The following is a 16,440-nucleotide window of genomic DNA, read 5'->3' as shown; positions in this document are numbered from 1 at the left end:
TCACTTTGTGATAGATTATTAGTGGCTATCCGGATAAAGTGGCTACAGCTGTGCTCTGGTCAGTTAGTAATGTCTGCTGAGGACACAAATGAGAATGGGGGCATGATTGCCATGTATTTGCCATCACTGATTTGATCTATAGTGAAGCCAGTGCTCGGAGGGTCTTGAGAGGTTATAGCTGGACGGTAAACGAGACTCTCCCTGAGGCTGATTGGGTCGGTCACAGGGGAGCGTGACATTCATCAGCCCAACCAAGGCAGATGTTGAAAAAGGATCGTATGTGTCGTTATGAACAGGGAACCGTCCCGCCACTGGCACGGGGACCCTTCTGCTAACACTCATGGATGTCAACGACCACGGCCCAGTCCCAGAGCCCCGTCAGATCACCATCTGCAACCAAAGTCCTGTGCCCCAAGTGCTGAACATCACAGACAAGGACCTGGCCCCCCACACCGCCCCTTTCCAGGCCCAGCTCACACATGACTCGGACATCTACTGGATGGCAGAGGTCAATGAGAAAGGTAACTGCGTGGCGGTCGCAGGTGGTGGTTTGCCCCCTACCGGGACCCTGCACACCTGGCCGGCTCAGCCTCTTGTGAGTGTCCTCAAGAGCATTGATCAAATGCTAATTATTAACGTAGTGGAAGCCTTTGGAATTCCACAGGAGCCCTTAAAGACCATTCTAGCCCAACTGTCTTTCTGTACAGATGGAAAAAGAGGCCTAGAGAGAGAGGGCGTGACTTTCTCCATGGCACATAATGACTTGGCACAGTGGTAATAACTGACAGGCATGGAATGTGCTTGCTCTGTGTGAGATGCCACTTCACATGCCTTACATAGGTTTAATTTCCTGTGGAGAAGGTACTATTATCACATACACATGTGCGTGCACCCATTTTACAGATGAGGAGACCGAGGCTTTCAGAAGTTAAATAGCTGGGCAGAGGCTTTATGGCTAGAAAATGATGGCACCGGCATTTAAATCCAGGCATTCTGATCTACCATGATGCTCACTGGCTACCATTTATTGAACCCTGGCGACATGGGAGATGCTCTCTTTTTTTTCTTATTTAATGTTTCTGTCACCCTCTGTGGTCAGTATTTTCTATCCCTATTTACAGATGAGAGTGCGGTCTCAAAGAGGTGAAATAGCATGCCCAGGGGTACACAGTGGGTAAGCAGTGGAGGTTGAAGCCAGACCGCCAGACCCCCACCCCTGCTCCCATCTGCCTCTGTCCTTTCTCTTTTCAACCCCCCCCCACCACCACCACCCCGGAGCTTCTCAGCCTTTGGTGGTTTTTGTGTTGTTACAGGCCTAGAGGGGTCTTATTGGCATCTAGTGGGTAAGGCCCCACCGTGCATGAAAAAGGTGGATCCAGCCCCAAGTGCCAATAAGGTTCTTGGAGAGACACTGCATCGCTCTGCTTTAAAATGTTCCCCTCTTCCTCTTGGGGCTACGGTCCCACAGGAGGGAAATGGGGACCAGTATATTTAAGTTCTGCCCCAAAGACCCCAAATGCCTGGTATCCGTTACTGCTATTGAGCCCAGAAAGGGCTTCCCGACCTGCTTTTGGCACCCACATTGGCTCATTTTTACAGTGCCTGTGATTTGGGTATGTATATCGAGCACTTTTCCTTTGGGGAGCCCAAATTGGTCTCGTGTCACCCCCTTGTGGCCTAGACCTAGCCATGTGGTTCAGAGAGTGGAGACTGGAGCCAGAATGCCTTGGTTCAAGACCTGGTTCCTCCATTTACTAGCTTTGTGATGGTGGGAAAGTTCCTGAGTCTCAACTGTTCTCAGTTTCCCTATCTGTAGAATGGTACCAATAACAGAACCTACTTCCATAGTTATTCTGAAGATTACGTGACTACATGAAAAGCACCTTCTCTGGTATGTCAGCTCAGTAGATGCAAGCGGCCGTCTTCACCCAACAGCAGTCAGATCTGTCTCTGTCAGGTGTGAGCATTGTGGCCAAAGCCCAGTCGTACCAGCACCTGATAATAGTATGGAGACCTGGCTCTTACTTGTAATTTAATTTTCTGACCCAACCTTGTCCCTTTTGTCAGGGAAATTAATCAAACTCTACCCCATGTGACCTTGGGCTGGTGATTTGACCTTCCTAAGCTTCAATTTCTGCATTTGAAAAATGAGAATAAAGTACCTGTCTTTTCAAGTTGTAGTGAGGATTAGAGAAGGGCTTGGTACATAGTAAGTGTCAATTTAGTCGACATTTCCACCAGCACCACCATCATCAATTGAGACACCAGCCCTCCCCTGTGGGAACAGGATGAAGATGGGGATGTTTGGGGTGAAATATCCCACCGTGGCCTCCCCACATCGTAGACCAAATACCCAGCCTGTAGAGCTCTGTGTGCCTGGCAGTGCCAACGGGAATAGGGTGAGTTCTCCCTTCTGGCCTTTTTTACTAAGAGGAGGCCCTGTGAGCGTGCAGAGCCTTTGAATGGAAAATGGCTTGAAGTCAGTGCTGAAATAGGCTAGCAAGCCTGAGAGGGGGTGAGCTAAAAACGTGGTGGTGTTTTTGATCGCCCCGGTGATTGGGGGACACTACTGGCATTTAGTATGAGGATCTGTAACGCTTGCGAAAGTCCTGCATGATGAAAAGCAGTTTAGTTCCCTCCTTGAGAAACTTGGGTCTAAACAAGGCCTTTCTTCAGAGAGGCCCCTGACCCTGTATTCCTCACCCAGAAACACAGTCCCCCTTTCCTACTCTAGGATTGCCACACAGTCTCTCCAGAGAACTGCCCGTTGCACAGGCCACACCAAGGCTTGGCTTCTGCTCTTTGGTTAACCCGCCACCCATCCTGGGCTTTGGAAGTCCAATTATCCCAGTGCCCGTTGCAGCCTCATTTCCAGCATCTCTGAACTTGAGTGTAGTCACTAGTGCTGTGATTCTACGGGTTAGCGTCCTCTCAGATGTGCTTAACATAAGTTATATCATCAAGTCATATGCATTTGAATTTATTTAATAATTGATGCTAGCTCGGAAATATCTGTGTTTCAGATATTGAAATGCTATTGTACAGCTGAGGTATAAAAGTTATTTTTACTATTGCAAGAGCAGAATGCTGCAGTAGTAAATGATAGTGAATTGTGCACATAGGAAAACAGGCGGCCAGTTAATGTAGATATTAAAATACTGAGTTAGCTATCTCTTGGCAAATTATTTACTGAGGCAAAGAACTGTCCAGCAGGTAATGGTGCTGAGAAGTTATTGGCCCTGCAGGACATAATTTTTTTTAAAAACTTCATATTTTAAAAATACCGTGATTGTGGTGAACACACAATGGGATTTATAGATGACGTAATACAGAATTGTACGCCTGAAGTCTATGTAATTTTACTAACAATTGTCACCCCAATAAATTAAAAAAAAAAATACCGTGATTATTGGCTTAAAATAAGATGAATTTATTCTTCTACCCTGATCATCCTTTCCATGATAGTGAATTTGGCTTTGGCCAAATATTAATTTTTAGCACTTGGTGTAAGTGTGTTTTTGAGGTAGTTCTCGCTGTGATCTCCCGAGGTGAATAAATGATCTGTCCACTCCAGGAGACACAGTGGCCTTGTCACTGAAGAAGTTCCTGAAGCAAGGCACATATGACGTGCATCTGTCTCTGTCCGACCATGGCAACAAGGAACAGCTGACGGTGATCAGGGCCACCGTGTGTGACTGCCATGGCCACATGAAGAGCTGCCCCAAACCCTGGAAGGGGGCTTTCCTCCTCCCCATCCTGGGGGCCATCCTGGCTCTGCTGCGTGAGTACTGGCGCCCTTCCCCCTCAAAGGATGGGCTAGTTAGAAGACCTGATTCTACCCTGAACTTCTGGGACTAAGGCCACCAGCATTGCCCATCTATTTTTTAAACTCTTAATTTCAGGTGTGTCATTCCGTAAATAGATATCTATGGAGCTTCTGGAGTGTGCCAAGTTTGGGGGATACAGTGGTGAGCAAACAGTCTTGGTCCTGCCATTGTGTCATGTAGAGGCCAGAGCAGTGGTTTTGAAAGTGTGGTCCAGACCAACAGTGTTAGTATTACCAGGAATTCGTTAGAAGGGCCAGTTCTCAGGCCCCACTCCAGACCCACTGATTCAGACACTTGGGGGTAACACCCAGTAATTGGGTTTTAACAACTCTTCAAAAGGTCCTGATGCATACTAGAGTTTGAGAACCACTGGGCTAGTGGGCAGCAGTGTTTAGTTAAAAACTAATTTCTTTGCTCTTAAGGTAGAACTTATCACATTTGCTTTTCCCACTCTTTAAATTAGTCCTTACGCAGAAAGCACACATCCAATTAGACGTGAATATAAGAACAAGTTTTAATTAATTAATTTACTGTGCACCAAACATTGTTTTAGGCACTGAGCTTGCAGCACTTAACAGATCAATCCCTGCCCTCATGGAGCTTATTTTCTAGCACAGGGAACAGGCAAGTAATCTGGCAGATTAATAGGTATTGTTATGGGGGGAAAGAAAGTGGAGGGGAGGAAGTCTGTAATTTTAAGTAGGATGGGCAAGAAAGGCCTTGCTGAGAAGGGGATAATTCGAATAAAGACCTGAAAGAGGTGAGGAAGCAAGTCAGCAGCTATCTGGGGAACAAGTGCAAAGGCCCTGAGGCAGCGCTGTGTGCTTGGTGTGTGGAAACAGAAATGGCTGGAGTGCAGAAAACAAGAGGGTAAACACTAGGAGATGAGGGCAGAGGTGATGGGCGTGGTGGAGCATCGTGTGGGGCCTTATAGGCACTTGTGAAAGGACCCTGGGCGAAATGGAAAGTCATCAGAAAAGGTGTGGAGCAGAGGAGTGATGTCATTGGACTTGAATTTTACAGGATACCTACTGAATAGTACTGAACAGACTACAGTGGGGCAAGGATGGATGCAGGAAGACCATTTAGGAGCTATTGCCATAATCTAGCGGGGAGACGGTGGTTGGTGGCTCAGATCAGGATGGAAGTTGAGGTGGTGAGAGGTGGTCATATTTCAAGGTAGAATCAACTCATCCACATCACTTGATATGTGGTATGCAGAAAAGAGCCACTGGTGAGCCAAAGGCCTGAACTCGTAGACACATGTAGTTTCCATTAACCAGTTCGTGAAGGACTGTGGGAGATTTGCCAGGCCAGTCTAAATGGAGATATTCGTAGACAGTTAGACATATAACCTTTGAGTGCAGGTGAGAAGTCCAGTTCACCTTTTGCTTTTCCCCCAACCCAGTGGGGAAGCAAATGGGTGGAAGAGGTCACGGTCTGGCCCACATGAGGTATGTATCCTGAGAACCTATGGACTCTCAAAGAAGATGAGGCCTGTTTTGTCTGGCCAGAGACAGTGGTTCTATCAGCAGGCCAAAAACGTGAACAGCCACAGAGAGAGGGCCAGAGGGTACCCTCTTCCTGTGGGATTAACCAAGGGTGGTAATGGCTGTTAGGGAGGGCAGCCAGGCATTATGGCCAGTCCCCGCCATGTCTAAACAATAAAAAAGTCCTTCTCTTAAAATTCCAACATAACACTTGTACCTAAGTTCAGATTACCTACTGTACCATATCAGAGTTGCACTCTCTTGCTTTTAACTTAAAGTCTATGGCTAATTTAGGAATACCTGGGGACTGAAAAAGAGTCCTGTTGAAAAGTAACATCTGCTGGGAGAGTCCATCCTCACAAAGGAGGATTTCCCTCGGGACCATTACAGTCAATATGGATAAACTGGCAAAATGATATAGAAATACAGGTGGGGAATGAAATCAAAGTGGTGCTAGGAGGAAGTGACCTTAAGCTGAGACCTGAAGGGTGAGAGTCATGCATATGCATGGAAGGTGTTCCAAGTGAGGAAAGGGCTCAGAGGAAGGTTCTCAAGGGGGAAACTGCTGGGTATATTTGAGGAACTCCTAGGAAGCCAGTGTGACCAGACCTGGGCAGGGCAAGGTGGACATGGTACACAGATGGACCAAATCTGTGAACCTTGGTAAGGAGTGCAAGGTTTTCTTCCTAGGTGCAAGGGAGCCAATGAAGTGTTTAAGCTCTGGCTACTGAATGGAGGGGTCTCAATTAGATGGGGCTCTGGAGATTTGGGGGGTCTTGGCCAACTGTGTGGTGTGGGGGTGAATATTCACACTTCCCAACTCTTCTAGTTCTCCTGCTGGTTCTTCTCTTATTGGTGAGAAAGAAGCGGAAGGTCAAGGAGCCCCTTCTGCTTCCGGAAGACGACACCCGTGACAACGTCTTCTACTATGGCGAAGAGGGGGGTGGTGAGGAGGACCAGGTAGGGCATTGGGAAGTCTGGGGGTTGGGTGGTGGATGCCCCCAGGGCCACTGGCAGGGATGGTTGAGTCCATCAACTAACCGTGTTGGCTGTGTTGACCAGACTCTGGCCTGAAGCTTCAATCTTCATGCAGAATAGACCACCAACTTTTCTCTTCTGAGAGGATGTCTGGTTCATTGCTAGTTTCTTTGGCCCCAGTCAAGGTGACCTTGAGCCTGCACTTAATATGGGAGAGGGGGTGTGGAAACGAGGGCTTTCAGAAATCTCTGACATTATCTGTCTTCTAAGACCTAGCCATGAAGCAGAACATCCAAATGATGGGGAAGTGGGGTGAAATGTGAATGGTGTGGGAGCTGGAAGGTCCTTCTCAATCTCATGTTCTCCTTTACTTTCATGAAGGACTATGACATCACTCAACTCCACCGGGGTCTAGAGGCACGGCCCGAGGTGGTTCTCCGAAATGATGTGGCACCAACCTTCATCCCCACACCCATGTACCGCCCGCGTCCAGCCAACCCAGATGAAATTGGCAACTTCATCATCGAGGTGAGGCCTGGGGGGGCCAGCCCTATATTCAGGCACCAGCAGTGTGAGGGAAAGAGCATGGGCTCAGAGTCTTGGCTCTGGGTTTAAATCATGAGTTTACCACCAACCAGCTGTGTGACCTCTGGCACATTTGAGTAACTTCTGGACTTCTGTTTCCTCCTTCTGTTTACCACACTTGCAGAGTGGTAAAGGATAGATTAGGAATAATTTATTCATTTATTCAACAAATATAGTGGTTGTTAGGAAAAAACTCTGGAGCCAGACAACCTGGGTTTGAATTTTTAAAGATCCCGGGTGATTCTGATGCAGAGCAAGGTTTTGGGACCTCTGTTCCAGGCTGCTTTAAGGATTGGATGAGTAAGCACCCGGAGTAGTGCTACCACGGGGGTTCCCAAACTGCCTGCACGTTGCAGTTTCCTGGGAACTTCAAAAACTAGTGATGCCTCTGACTCACCATCCCCTCCACCCTGAGGTTGTCATTTAATTGATCTGGATGTAGCCTGGGTTTCGAATTTTTTTAAGGTAACTTAAGTTTGGGAACCACTGGCCTGGCCCCTAAGCACTTAATTAGGTAATGAGAGCTCTTGTTGCTAGTAGCTGAGTGTTTCCAGTGTTCTTAACTCCAGTCACACATTTGATTAGCTGAGGAATTTTGAAAAATACCAATTCCTGGAACGCTGGCATCAGTTTTTTTTAGGTTCTGATATTTTTAGCTCCCCAAGGAAAGAAAATAGTACGGTCTGGGTTGTAGGAACCACTGAACTAGGTCTATAGGGAAGTATGGATGAACGGATGGAAGCGGCAGTGGGGAGGGGGCTCAGTGGGTGGTCAGGATACCTCACCATGGCGAAGCCTACTGGCGTCATCTTCTCTTCTAAACTTTTTGCCTCCTAGAAGTAGCCTGAGCATGTTTGAGAGTACAGTGCAAAAAAATCATCTGGGGAAACTTGCATGGGGCGGCGGGTGTGAGAAAACACATTGGAGCTAAATACCGGGAGCTTTTCCCTCCAGTTAGACGAAGTCAGTTTCTAGAATGTCTGTGGGTGGGACAGTTTGCAGATACTGTCTTATTTAATCCCTACGTCAAGTCTGCAGGGTTGGAATCTTGTTGTCCTGATTTTTACTAATGAGGAAATAGTGTTCCGCTATATGCCAGGTATTATTCTGATAAGCACTTTACATATATTTACATACTCATTTATTCTTCTTAAACTATATGACATCCCACATTTGAGAGATGAGAAAAAAGCATGGAGAGATCAATTAAGGGACTTGCTGAAACTCACATACTAGTATGTGAAGTCTGAGTTCTGACTTAAACCATCTGATTTCGCAGTCCCTGCCCTTCACCACTGGCCTGTCGCACTGAGCACTTGCTGTATGCTGGGCCCTGTGCTAAGCAGTTATATGCAGTATTTCATTTCAACCTTGAAAACCTCAAGGGAGGGGAGAAATGGCTTCGCAGACGAGGAAATGCAGGTGAACCAGCCTGCCTGAGTTCTTACAGCTGCCACGTGTCTGAGCCCGTGGCTCCTAACCACCTGCTCTCTGTCGCCACAGAACTTGAAGGCCGCTAACACCGACCCCACAGCCCCGCCCTATGACTCGCTGTTGGTGTTCGACTATGAGGGCAGCGGCTCTGATGCCGCCTCCTTGAGCTCCCTCACCTCCTCGGCCTCGGACCAGGACCAAGACTATGATTACCTGAACGAGTGGGGCAGCCGCTTCAGGAAGCTGGCGGACATGTATGGTGGTGGCCAGGACGACTAGGCCTCTGGGCCAGCAGGCCACAGCTGCATCTTTCAGGGGTTGCATTCCCACCCCACCCCCCAGCCAAGGACCTTGGAGCTATTGAGAAGTGGCCTTAGCAACCTGAAGGGAAGAGGCCTCGAGTCTGACATGAGAGGGGTTGGTTTCTGAGCCTTTCAGAATGGAGGGCCATGGCAGTTTGACTTCTCAGCATAGGCCCTTGGAGGCTGAATTTCTGGGAAACTCTTCTCTACCATAAAATGCTCCGCCCTGTGTCCTGGGCCTGGATGGACTCTGACTCCCCCATGATAACGTTCTCTCTGGAATGGACCCTTCTCCTTAGATAGAGGCCTCTTATGGCAACCTGAATTTTTTTTTTTTTTTTTTTTTAATGCTGTTTTCAAAAAGTTAGAGGCGGGTCCTCAACTGTCCCCTGGAGCCCTCCAGAAGCCCAGGCCAGAGCTGCTCGACTCACGTGCTCTCATGCACTTCTCTCTGATCTCTAGGACCAAGGCCTCCTATTTGAATAGATTACTGCGTTTTTATACTGAGCGCGTCTAGGTTGTCCTTTATTTTTTATTTTTTATTTTCCCTATGGAGTGCTGTAGATGAAGGGTGATGACAATCGTGTAAATGTACTAGAACTTTTTTATTAAAGGAACTTTTCCCAGAGGTGCCAGGGGAGTGAGCTTTTTCTTTTCAGTGTAGCTGTATTGACATATCACTCACATATCATACCATTCACTCACTGACGTGTGAAATTCCATGGTTTTTAGACTTTTCAGAGGTGTGCAAAGGGAGTGAATGCTTTGGATCTCTGCCAGCTTCACCACAGCTTCCTCCTCATGGTAGAGGAAGCTCAGGATTCATTCACAGGTCCAGGTGGGGGCAAACCTTCTATCCTTCTTACAGGTTCAGAGCTGCTCTTCTGTGTGAGAACCAAACTACCTCCTTACCCCTGAGCGGAGCGCCACCAGAGCTACAGGCGACGTCTTTTCTGGAATGCTGGCTGCTCCCTCACATGGCGCACTGCATGAAGATTCCCTGCTCTGTGCTGTGGGCTCTGTTGAAAGGCAGGGGCTGGGGAGGAGCTGGCTCTGCTACTTCCTAGCAGGTCGCTTCACCTCCATCTGCCTCAGATTTTTCGTGCATAAAGTGGGAAGTTCTTACGGAGAGTAAGTGAATCACACGGTAAGTGCTATTTGTGTTCATTGGTCATGGCTACCATTTATTCAGTACTTTTTAGGCCCGGACAGCACTTAATTGCAATCATTTCCTTTATACGAATTCTCACCATCACCCTCTGAGGGGACTTTCCTCCTTTAAAGAATGGCCTTATTGTATTTTTTTTAAATGACGCTGGATGGTCATCAAAATCAAGCCAGACAGAAAGTTAAGAGAACTCACCAGGATGTCAGTGAAATTGGAACACTCCTGACATAACCCGGCACAGATGCAGGAATAGAATAAGGCTGAAGAGGCAGCCGGGATGGAACAATTCTACGTGTGCCTTCATTAAAGCAAAGTTTAAAATTTTGCTTTGCAATGAACCAAGAAAAAGAATCTGAAGGGCAGCTGAAAGGATGGCTGAAGTTGAAATCAGTGTTTCCTTCCCGCAAAAGTGCCTCCCCCTGCAAAGCAGTGCCCCTCGAAGTGCAGTCCCTGGGCCAGCAGCATCAGCATTACCTGCAGAATCACGTTCTGCAGGCAGGACCCTGCGGTGTGTTTTAACAAGTCTTCCAGGGGATTCTGGTGCACAAGCAAGGTCAAGATCAAGGCTCTGAAGGACAAGGCTAAGTGTCCTGAAGCCTCAGGCCCTGGATGGGAAAGTCAGAAGGGAACTATGGCCGGTAAGAAACCTCGTCCGTCCTAGTCCTCGGTCCAGCCCATAGTGCCTTAGCCTGCAGTCAAGGCCGTCTCCTGCCTCTCCCTCCAGCTGCAGCCTCTGGTTCCTGTGGCCCCCGATTCCCCTCTCCTAGGGCCTTGCTGCTTTTGCTGATAAGGTTGTGTGAGATTAGGTATCTCAGCCAGCAAACACCTGCTGCCCCATGTCTTAAACTCCTCTGTGAGAAGTCTGAATAAAGCGTGAAACCCTATCTCCAGTGAAGACTAATAATAAAACCAAACAGCTACTGTTCAGGCCGCCCTTCTTCCCCTGAGATTTTTGGAGGGAGTCGAGGAGGAGAAGTGGGATTTCCTAGCCAAGTCTGGTCTCTCTGGATGGATCTAACTAAATTCCCTTGGTGATGGAACCAGTCGCCGGCCTCTGAGTGATTTAGAAAGAACCCTCCTGGGCTCTCATGGGGATGGATGTTACATCACTCTAACTCTGGGCCTGCTTCTCATCTGCAAAATAGGATCTTAGGACTGAGCTTTAGGGCCTATAATAATTCAAAAGAAGTAAGTCATCAGTGCTAACCACTCAAAGTGGGTGTCAACTGGAAATAAGGAGTGCAGCCAGCCATACCAGTGGGGAGGGACCACCGGAATGTTTGGCTTCCCATCCTCTGCATGTTAGTCCTCTGTTTTGTGGCTCAGCAGTTGGGTGTGCATCCTCCCAATCTTTTCTCCCCCATGCATTACACACACCTTGTGCGTTTATATCTCCTCGTAAAGGGACATGCAAGGAGGTTGCCTTACTGTTTCCAGCACGTCCAGTTTGGATGCATGAGCATTTCTTTAATCTCATCTCCAGTCAGTGATACTTTGTTGGAAGAAGAGGTTGGGGTGCCCAGAGACAGTCCTCTTGGCCTCATCCTCCCCGTGTTTCTCCTTAACCCCCCAAATACAGAGCATTTTGAAAAGTGCCCCCAATCCACCCCTGTCATTTTTCGGATGGAAGAAGATAGAAATTCCCAGAGCAGGTGCTCCCCACCATCCCATTCGCAGGCAGAGGTGAGCAGAGCCCAGGCCTCACTTCACACCACCCCTTTTCCCTTGTGGCTGTGCTGGCCGTCTCTTTTCCTCCCAAAAAGGCTGCAGGTAGGACCCATCTCCCCAGATGGGCTATGGCCAGGCCGTTGAGGGGCCTGAAGAGGCTGCCTCTCATGAATAGAAGGTGGGCAAGTAGCTGATACTCAAATTTCTGGCTTCCTATGCTAAGCACGGACCTTCCTTAACCATGGGCCCGCACAGGGACACAGCAAGGAGACACAGGCAGGGAAATGCTGAGGGATGGCCAGTCAGGAAGGAGCCCCAAGGTCAGCCAGGCAATGGGCCTGCCATTGAAAGGGTGGGGGTAGTTACTCTGGGAAGCCCCTTTGGCTGCCCTCACCCTGTATGTCCACTTCCAGACTCACTGGGGAACTCCATGGGGCCAACTCCCTTTTGGCTAAAGGCAGAGCCTACCTCCCACTAAATCCACCAAGGAGGTATGGCTCGGCACAGATTCAACTCCCAGCACTTCCAAGCATGACTCCTTAGACAAATCACTTTACTTTTCTGTGCCTCGCTGTTCTCATCTGGAAAAGTAATGAGTTCATATCTCTAAAGTGCTTGGAAGGCTTCCTGGTGTGTGAGGGCTGCATCAGTGAGGCATCACTGCTGTTGTGGCTGTTGAGGGACTGAGAGGGCCAGTTACTGCTCCTTTATCTTCACACTCACACCTTGGGTGGAAGCCAGACATTCTAGACTGTAGGAAGTGACTTCAGTGGTCAGGTTGGCTGTGGATTCCCTGATGGCCTTACTCTCACACCCAGCAGAGGGCACCATTCGCCCGAACCACAGCATGGCTGGTGCGCCTCCCGGCCTGGCAACCTAGGGTGAGATTTGCAGGAAGAGAAGGAGCCACAGGGCAAAATGGTCACAAAGGCCGCCATGTTCCAAGCATGGCTGTCTGCTGTGTGCCAGGAACCGCCTTGGACACTTTGATGATGATGATGATGGTGGTGGTGGCGGCGGCAATAGCAGTCAATTATGGGTCAATGACTGGCCTTGCCCTTCACATGCGTGGATCAGTTACATACATTCTCCTGCTCACAACCGTGGAGAGAGGTTTTATGGTTCCCTTTTTAAACAGAAATTGGGAGAGAGAGAAAATGACCGTATATAGCCAGGAAGTGACAGTTTTGGGAAGTGACAGAGACAAGTCTCCTTGATTCCCAAGTATGGGTTCTTTCTACTATAATGAATAAGAAACTCCCCGATATGATGAGGGAAGATGGGGGCAGGCAGGCCAGCAGTTGGAAGAGGCTCTTCAGATATGGCATAGCCACCCCCACCCCAAGGCAGAGTTGGCCCCACCTGACCCTAAAACTCCAAGGCCTTGACACATAAAAGCCAGCATTTCAACCATTTCTGGGGTCCCCTTGAGTATGTGGGGTATCACCCCAGGGCCCTTTTATTTATTTGTTTAACAGTAACAGGTACTGTTGCAGGTGCTAGGTACACAGAAATGCAGAAGATTTAAAAATCCCAGCCCTAACATGGGGTCTCTGGGCAAAATGTGTGTTGGGCCAGCTGGAAGATACCATGTGAGCTGAGGTAAACTGTTAAATAAAAGATACTCTGTTTTTCTACATGGATAGGCGTGTCTTCACAGCAATCTGGAAGGCCAGTTTTAACCTGGATTCTTGAATACCTAGAATGCTGGGCCAGAGTGTGTCTGTACAGACAGTTAGCCCCTAGCCCAGGAGCAGGATTCAGTCTGCTGCTCTACTCTCACCCCAGGCTCCATGCTGCACCATGAGTGTCTTTGTTCAGTGGGAGACAAACCATAAACAAGACAGATCAGTAAAATACATGGTGCAGTGAAAGGCAAGGCTAAAGGGGAAGATAAAGCTGGGAAGGGTCATAGGAATTAAGGGGCTGGGGTGGGGACTGAGTTCTAGTGGTTAGGGAAGGCCTTACTGAGAAGGTGGTATTTAAGCAAAAATTGCAAGATGCTGGGGAGCAAGTATGCAGGTCTGTCTAGGTAAAAGGAACAAGTGCAAAGGCCCTGAGGCAGGAGTGTGCTTAGTGGGGCTCAGCAGGGTTTATAGCAGGGACGCCAGAGTGACTGGAGAGAGAGAGCGGTGGGGCCCAGGGTGCCCAATCCTGGCCTCCATGCCTGGGCTAGAGGCTGAGTTCAGGACAAGGCCTGGTCCCAGAAGCCCTGGGAAAAGGCCTGACTCAGCAACCTCAGCTCCATCCCAGAGCTGGAGAAACCTGACTCTTTTCCACTCCATCAGCCACTGAGGAAGCCGCTGGGACCTGCCTGGGCCTGCAGGCAGCTGCAGAGCAGGCAAGCCGGAGCTGCAAGATTCTTCTCTCTAAGGGGCCCCTGGCTAAAGGGGAAGCCTGTCAGAAAGGAACCCAGGTCTGGTGCTGCTGAGCCCTAGAGTGCAGACCCTAGAGATCGCAGTCATGGGTGACTCACCAGCCTGATCCCTAAGCCTCAGTTTCCTCAAGACAGCACCTCTCTCAAAGTGCTCAAAGGAGGCCGCTGTGAGATAATATTTGAAAAGCACTCAGAGCTGTGTCTGATGTGGGCTTAGGGTTCACTAAGTGGTAACTGCTATTGTTGCTGTTTCTTGTTACTGGCCAGCCGGGAGCTGCCCATCCCCTCAGCTGCCTCAGCATTCCTGTGCCCACTGCCCAGCAAGCTGCAAAGGTGTGGCTGGCCTGAGGAGGAATCCGAGAGGGGATGGGTAGGTCAAGAATGCTCAAGTTGGGTTCCATTCATTCCTGTCCCCGCTGCCTTCCGGTAAACCAGGGCCGGCTGATGGGGCAAGGCAGGACAGGCCTCTGTGTGTCACCCTGGAACCTATGCATTCTGGGGAGATGATGCTAAGTAATTATAGCAGTTATTATCCTTAGAGCCTCTATGAATTATGTACTTACCGTGTGCCAGACAATTTGCTAAAGTTTCACTCCAAATCAAAATCAGTTTTAAAATGTCTTGTAAGGCGCTACAGGATCTGACCCTGTTGCCCTGAGATCTCTCCTACTGCTGTGTTTCCTCACTCACACTTTTGTTCTGGCTATATCAGCCTCCTGCTCTTCTCGGAATGGTCCAGGCTGCCTCCCACCTCAGGGCCTTTGACACTTGCTGTGCCCTCTTCCTGCCATGCTGTTCCCCCAGATATCTCATGGCTCCCTTACCTCCTTTAGGCATCACCCAAATGTCAGCTTGTCAGAGATTCTATCCCTGAATTACCCTCTTTAGAATTGCAACCCTCCCCCCACCTACCATGCCTTATTTTTCTACAGCGTACACTCTCCCCATACTATACTATATATTTTATCTGTTTGTCCTGTTCAGTGCCTTTCTCTTCCCTGTCCCCATCCACTTTGCATATAAGTTCCATGAAGGTAGGGATTTTTGTTTCTTCATCACTGCTGCAACCCCAACCCATAGAATAGTGCCTGGCATATAGTAGGTACTCAGTAAATATTTGTTGAATAAAGGTACTTTTTAACCTCCACGGAAATGCAGAAACTGTGGCCCAGGGAGGCAGGGTAAATCACCCACGGTCATGCCCAGATGCTAATCAGCGGAGCCAAGAGAATCCAGGGACGCCACGTGTGACGTCTCATTTAACCCTGACAGCAGACCCAGGAGTGGTCACAATCAATTCATTTCACAGAGGAGCAAACAGACTAGAACGTGGTAGTGGTGGGAGATGATACTGGTTCTGCCTGTTTGGACCGAGCCATTGTTTCCTAGAATGTGGGCTTCATGCCTGTGGTGGGTTGTGAGATGATTTCACGTGATGCATGAGCAAGGTATTAAAGTATTAAATGACCCTGAATCACACAGAGAGAAAGTGGCTCTATTTTCAGTTTTCTTTCAATCCTTTTGCTTGCATCAGGGAGAGTTCTCCCCGCCCCCATCTTTTTTGTTCTTAGCAAGTCTTTGATGACCTTAACCAGAGAAAGAAGACCAAGAATTTAATGACATTATTCTGTTGTCATGTTTTTATACTTAATTTCTAGTATGACAAATGATGCTGGCTTTCCATTTACAATATTGTTAATGTTTTTCATTCAAAATACATTTATTTGTTTTAAATAGTGAATCTATTTAAAGGAACAATGTTAAGTAAAGATTAGCGAGGGTAATCCAAGTAAGAACTCAGGGGTGCCATAAACAGTGAAGGTGGTACTTCAAAGAATGAAGCTGGAAAATTGAGATCCACACTCTGCATTTTATCTTACAGGTTTTTTCAAAGAGTGTTCACTTGCTTTGAGGAGGGCCAGTTTACATCCAGAAAGTGAAAGAAGAATTAAGTGCTAATCTGAGTATTAAAAGTTACCTACAGTTCAGGGAAGAGTGAGAGGGAACTTTTGGGGCTAGAAAAATCTAGGCAGGCTTCCTGAAGGAGGAAGCCCTTTGAGTTGACCTTAAAGGATGTATGGGAATTGGGTAAGGGGCTAGAAGAAAGGAAGAGAGAGGGAGGAAGACTGGTTTATTAGAATTTTAGAATGAAAAGAAAGGACTTGAAGAGTCCCAGGCTTTCTCTGGCCATCAACCTCTTGTACCAATGAGAAAACTGAGGCCCTGAGGGTGGCTATAGCAAGTGCATAGGAGAGCCCAGTCTGGTTCAGGTCTTCACATCTTGTTCCAGGGGAACCAAAGAAGTAGGAAAAAAACCAACCCAAGTCTGAAGGGACAGGACCAGGGTGGCTGGGTGAGAAGCAATGAGAAGCACCAGGGTGGCAGAGTGAGGAGGGATGGCAAGGGAAGAGGCTTTGGGCTAGAGGCAGTAAGAAGCCACAGTGGACTTTGGAAAAGGGGAGAAGCCCTCAAGAGCAGTAGACAGCACAGCAGAATATTTAGGAGTGCGGGCTCTGAAGCCCCAGTGCCTGGGCTCAAGTCGTTCTCCGCCATTCGTGACAAGTTACGATCTCTGTAGTATCTGTTTCTATACCCATAAGATGGGGGTAAC

The 16,440-nt window shown here is 48.4% G+C and overlaps 1 protein-coding gene across 1 annotated transcript in view; it reads left to right on the top strand.

Moving 5' to 3' along the window:
- The window catches only part of CDH3 (cadherin 3), a 39,413-nt gene extending 30,169 nt beyond the window's left edge, over positions 1–9,244 (top strand). Inside the window, exons 12-16 of the mRNA XM_019756686.2 lie at positions 297–521; positions 3,575–3,781; positions 6,147–6,277; positions 6,677–6,823; positions 8,384–9,244. Coding sequence (XP_019612245.2) covers positions 297–521; positions 3,575–3,781; positions 6,147–6,277; positions 6,677–6,823; positions 8,384–8,593 — 920 coding nt within the window. The 3' untranslated portion in view covers positions 8,594–9,244. The remainder of the gene's footprint in view (positions 1–296; positions 522–3,574; positions 3,782–6,146; positions 6,278–6,676; positions 6,824–8,383) is intronic.
- Positions 9,245–16,440: the final 7,196 nt, after the last annotated feature.

The sequence above is a fragment of the Rhinolophus sinicus genome, linkage group LG11 (assembly GCF_036562045.2).
Source record: "Rhinolophus sinicus isolate RSC01 linkage group LG11, ASM3656204v1, whole genome shotgun sequence".
Taxonomy (NCBI): Eukaryota; Metazoa; Chordata; class Mammalia; order Chiroptera; family Rhinolophidae; genus Rhinolophus; species Rhinolophus sinicus.
Note: the sequence above shows the minus strand (reverse complement) of the source record. Positions and strands in the feature narration are given on the sequence as shown.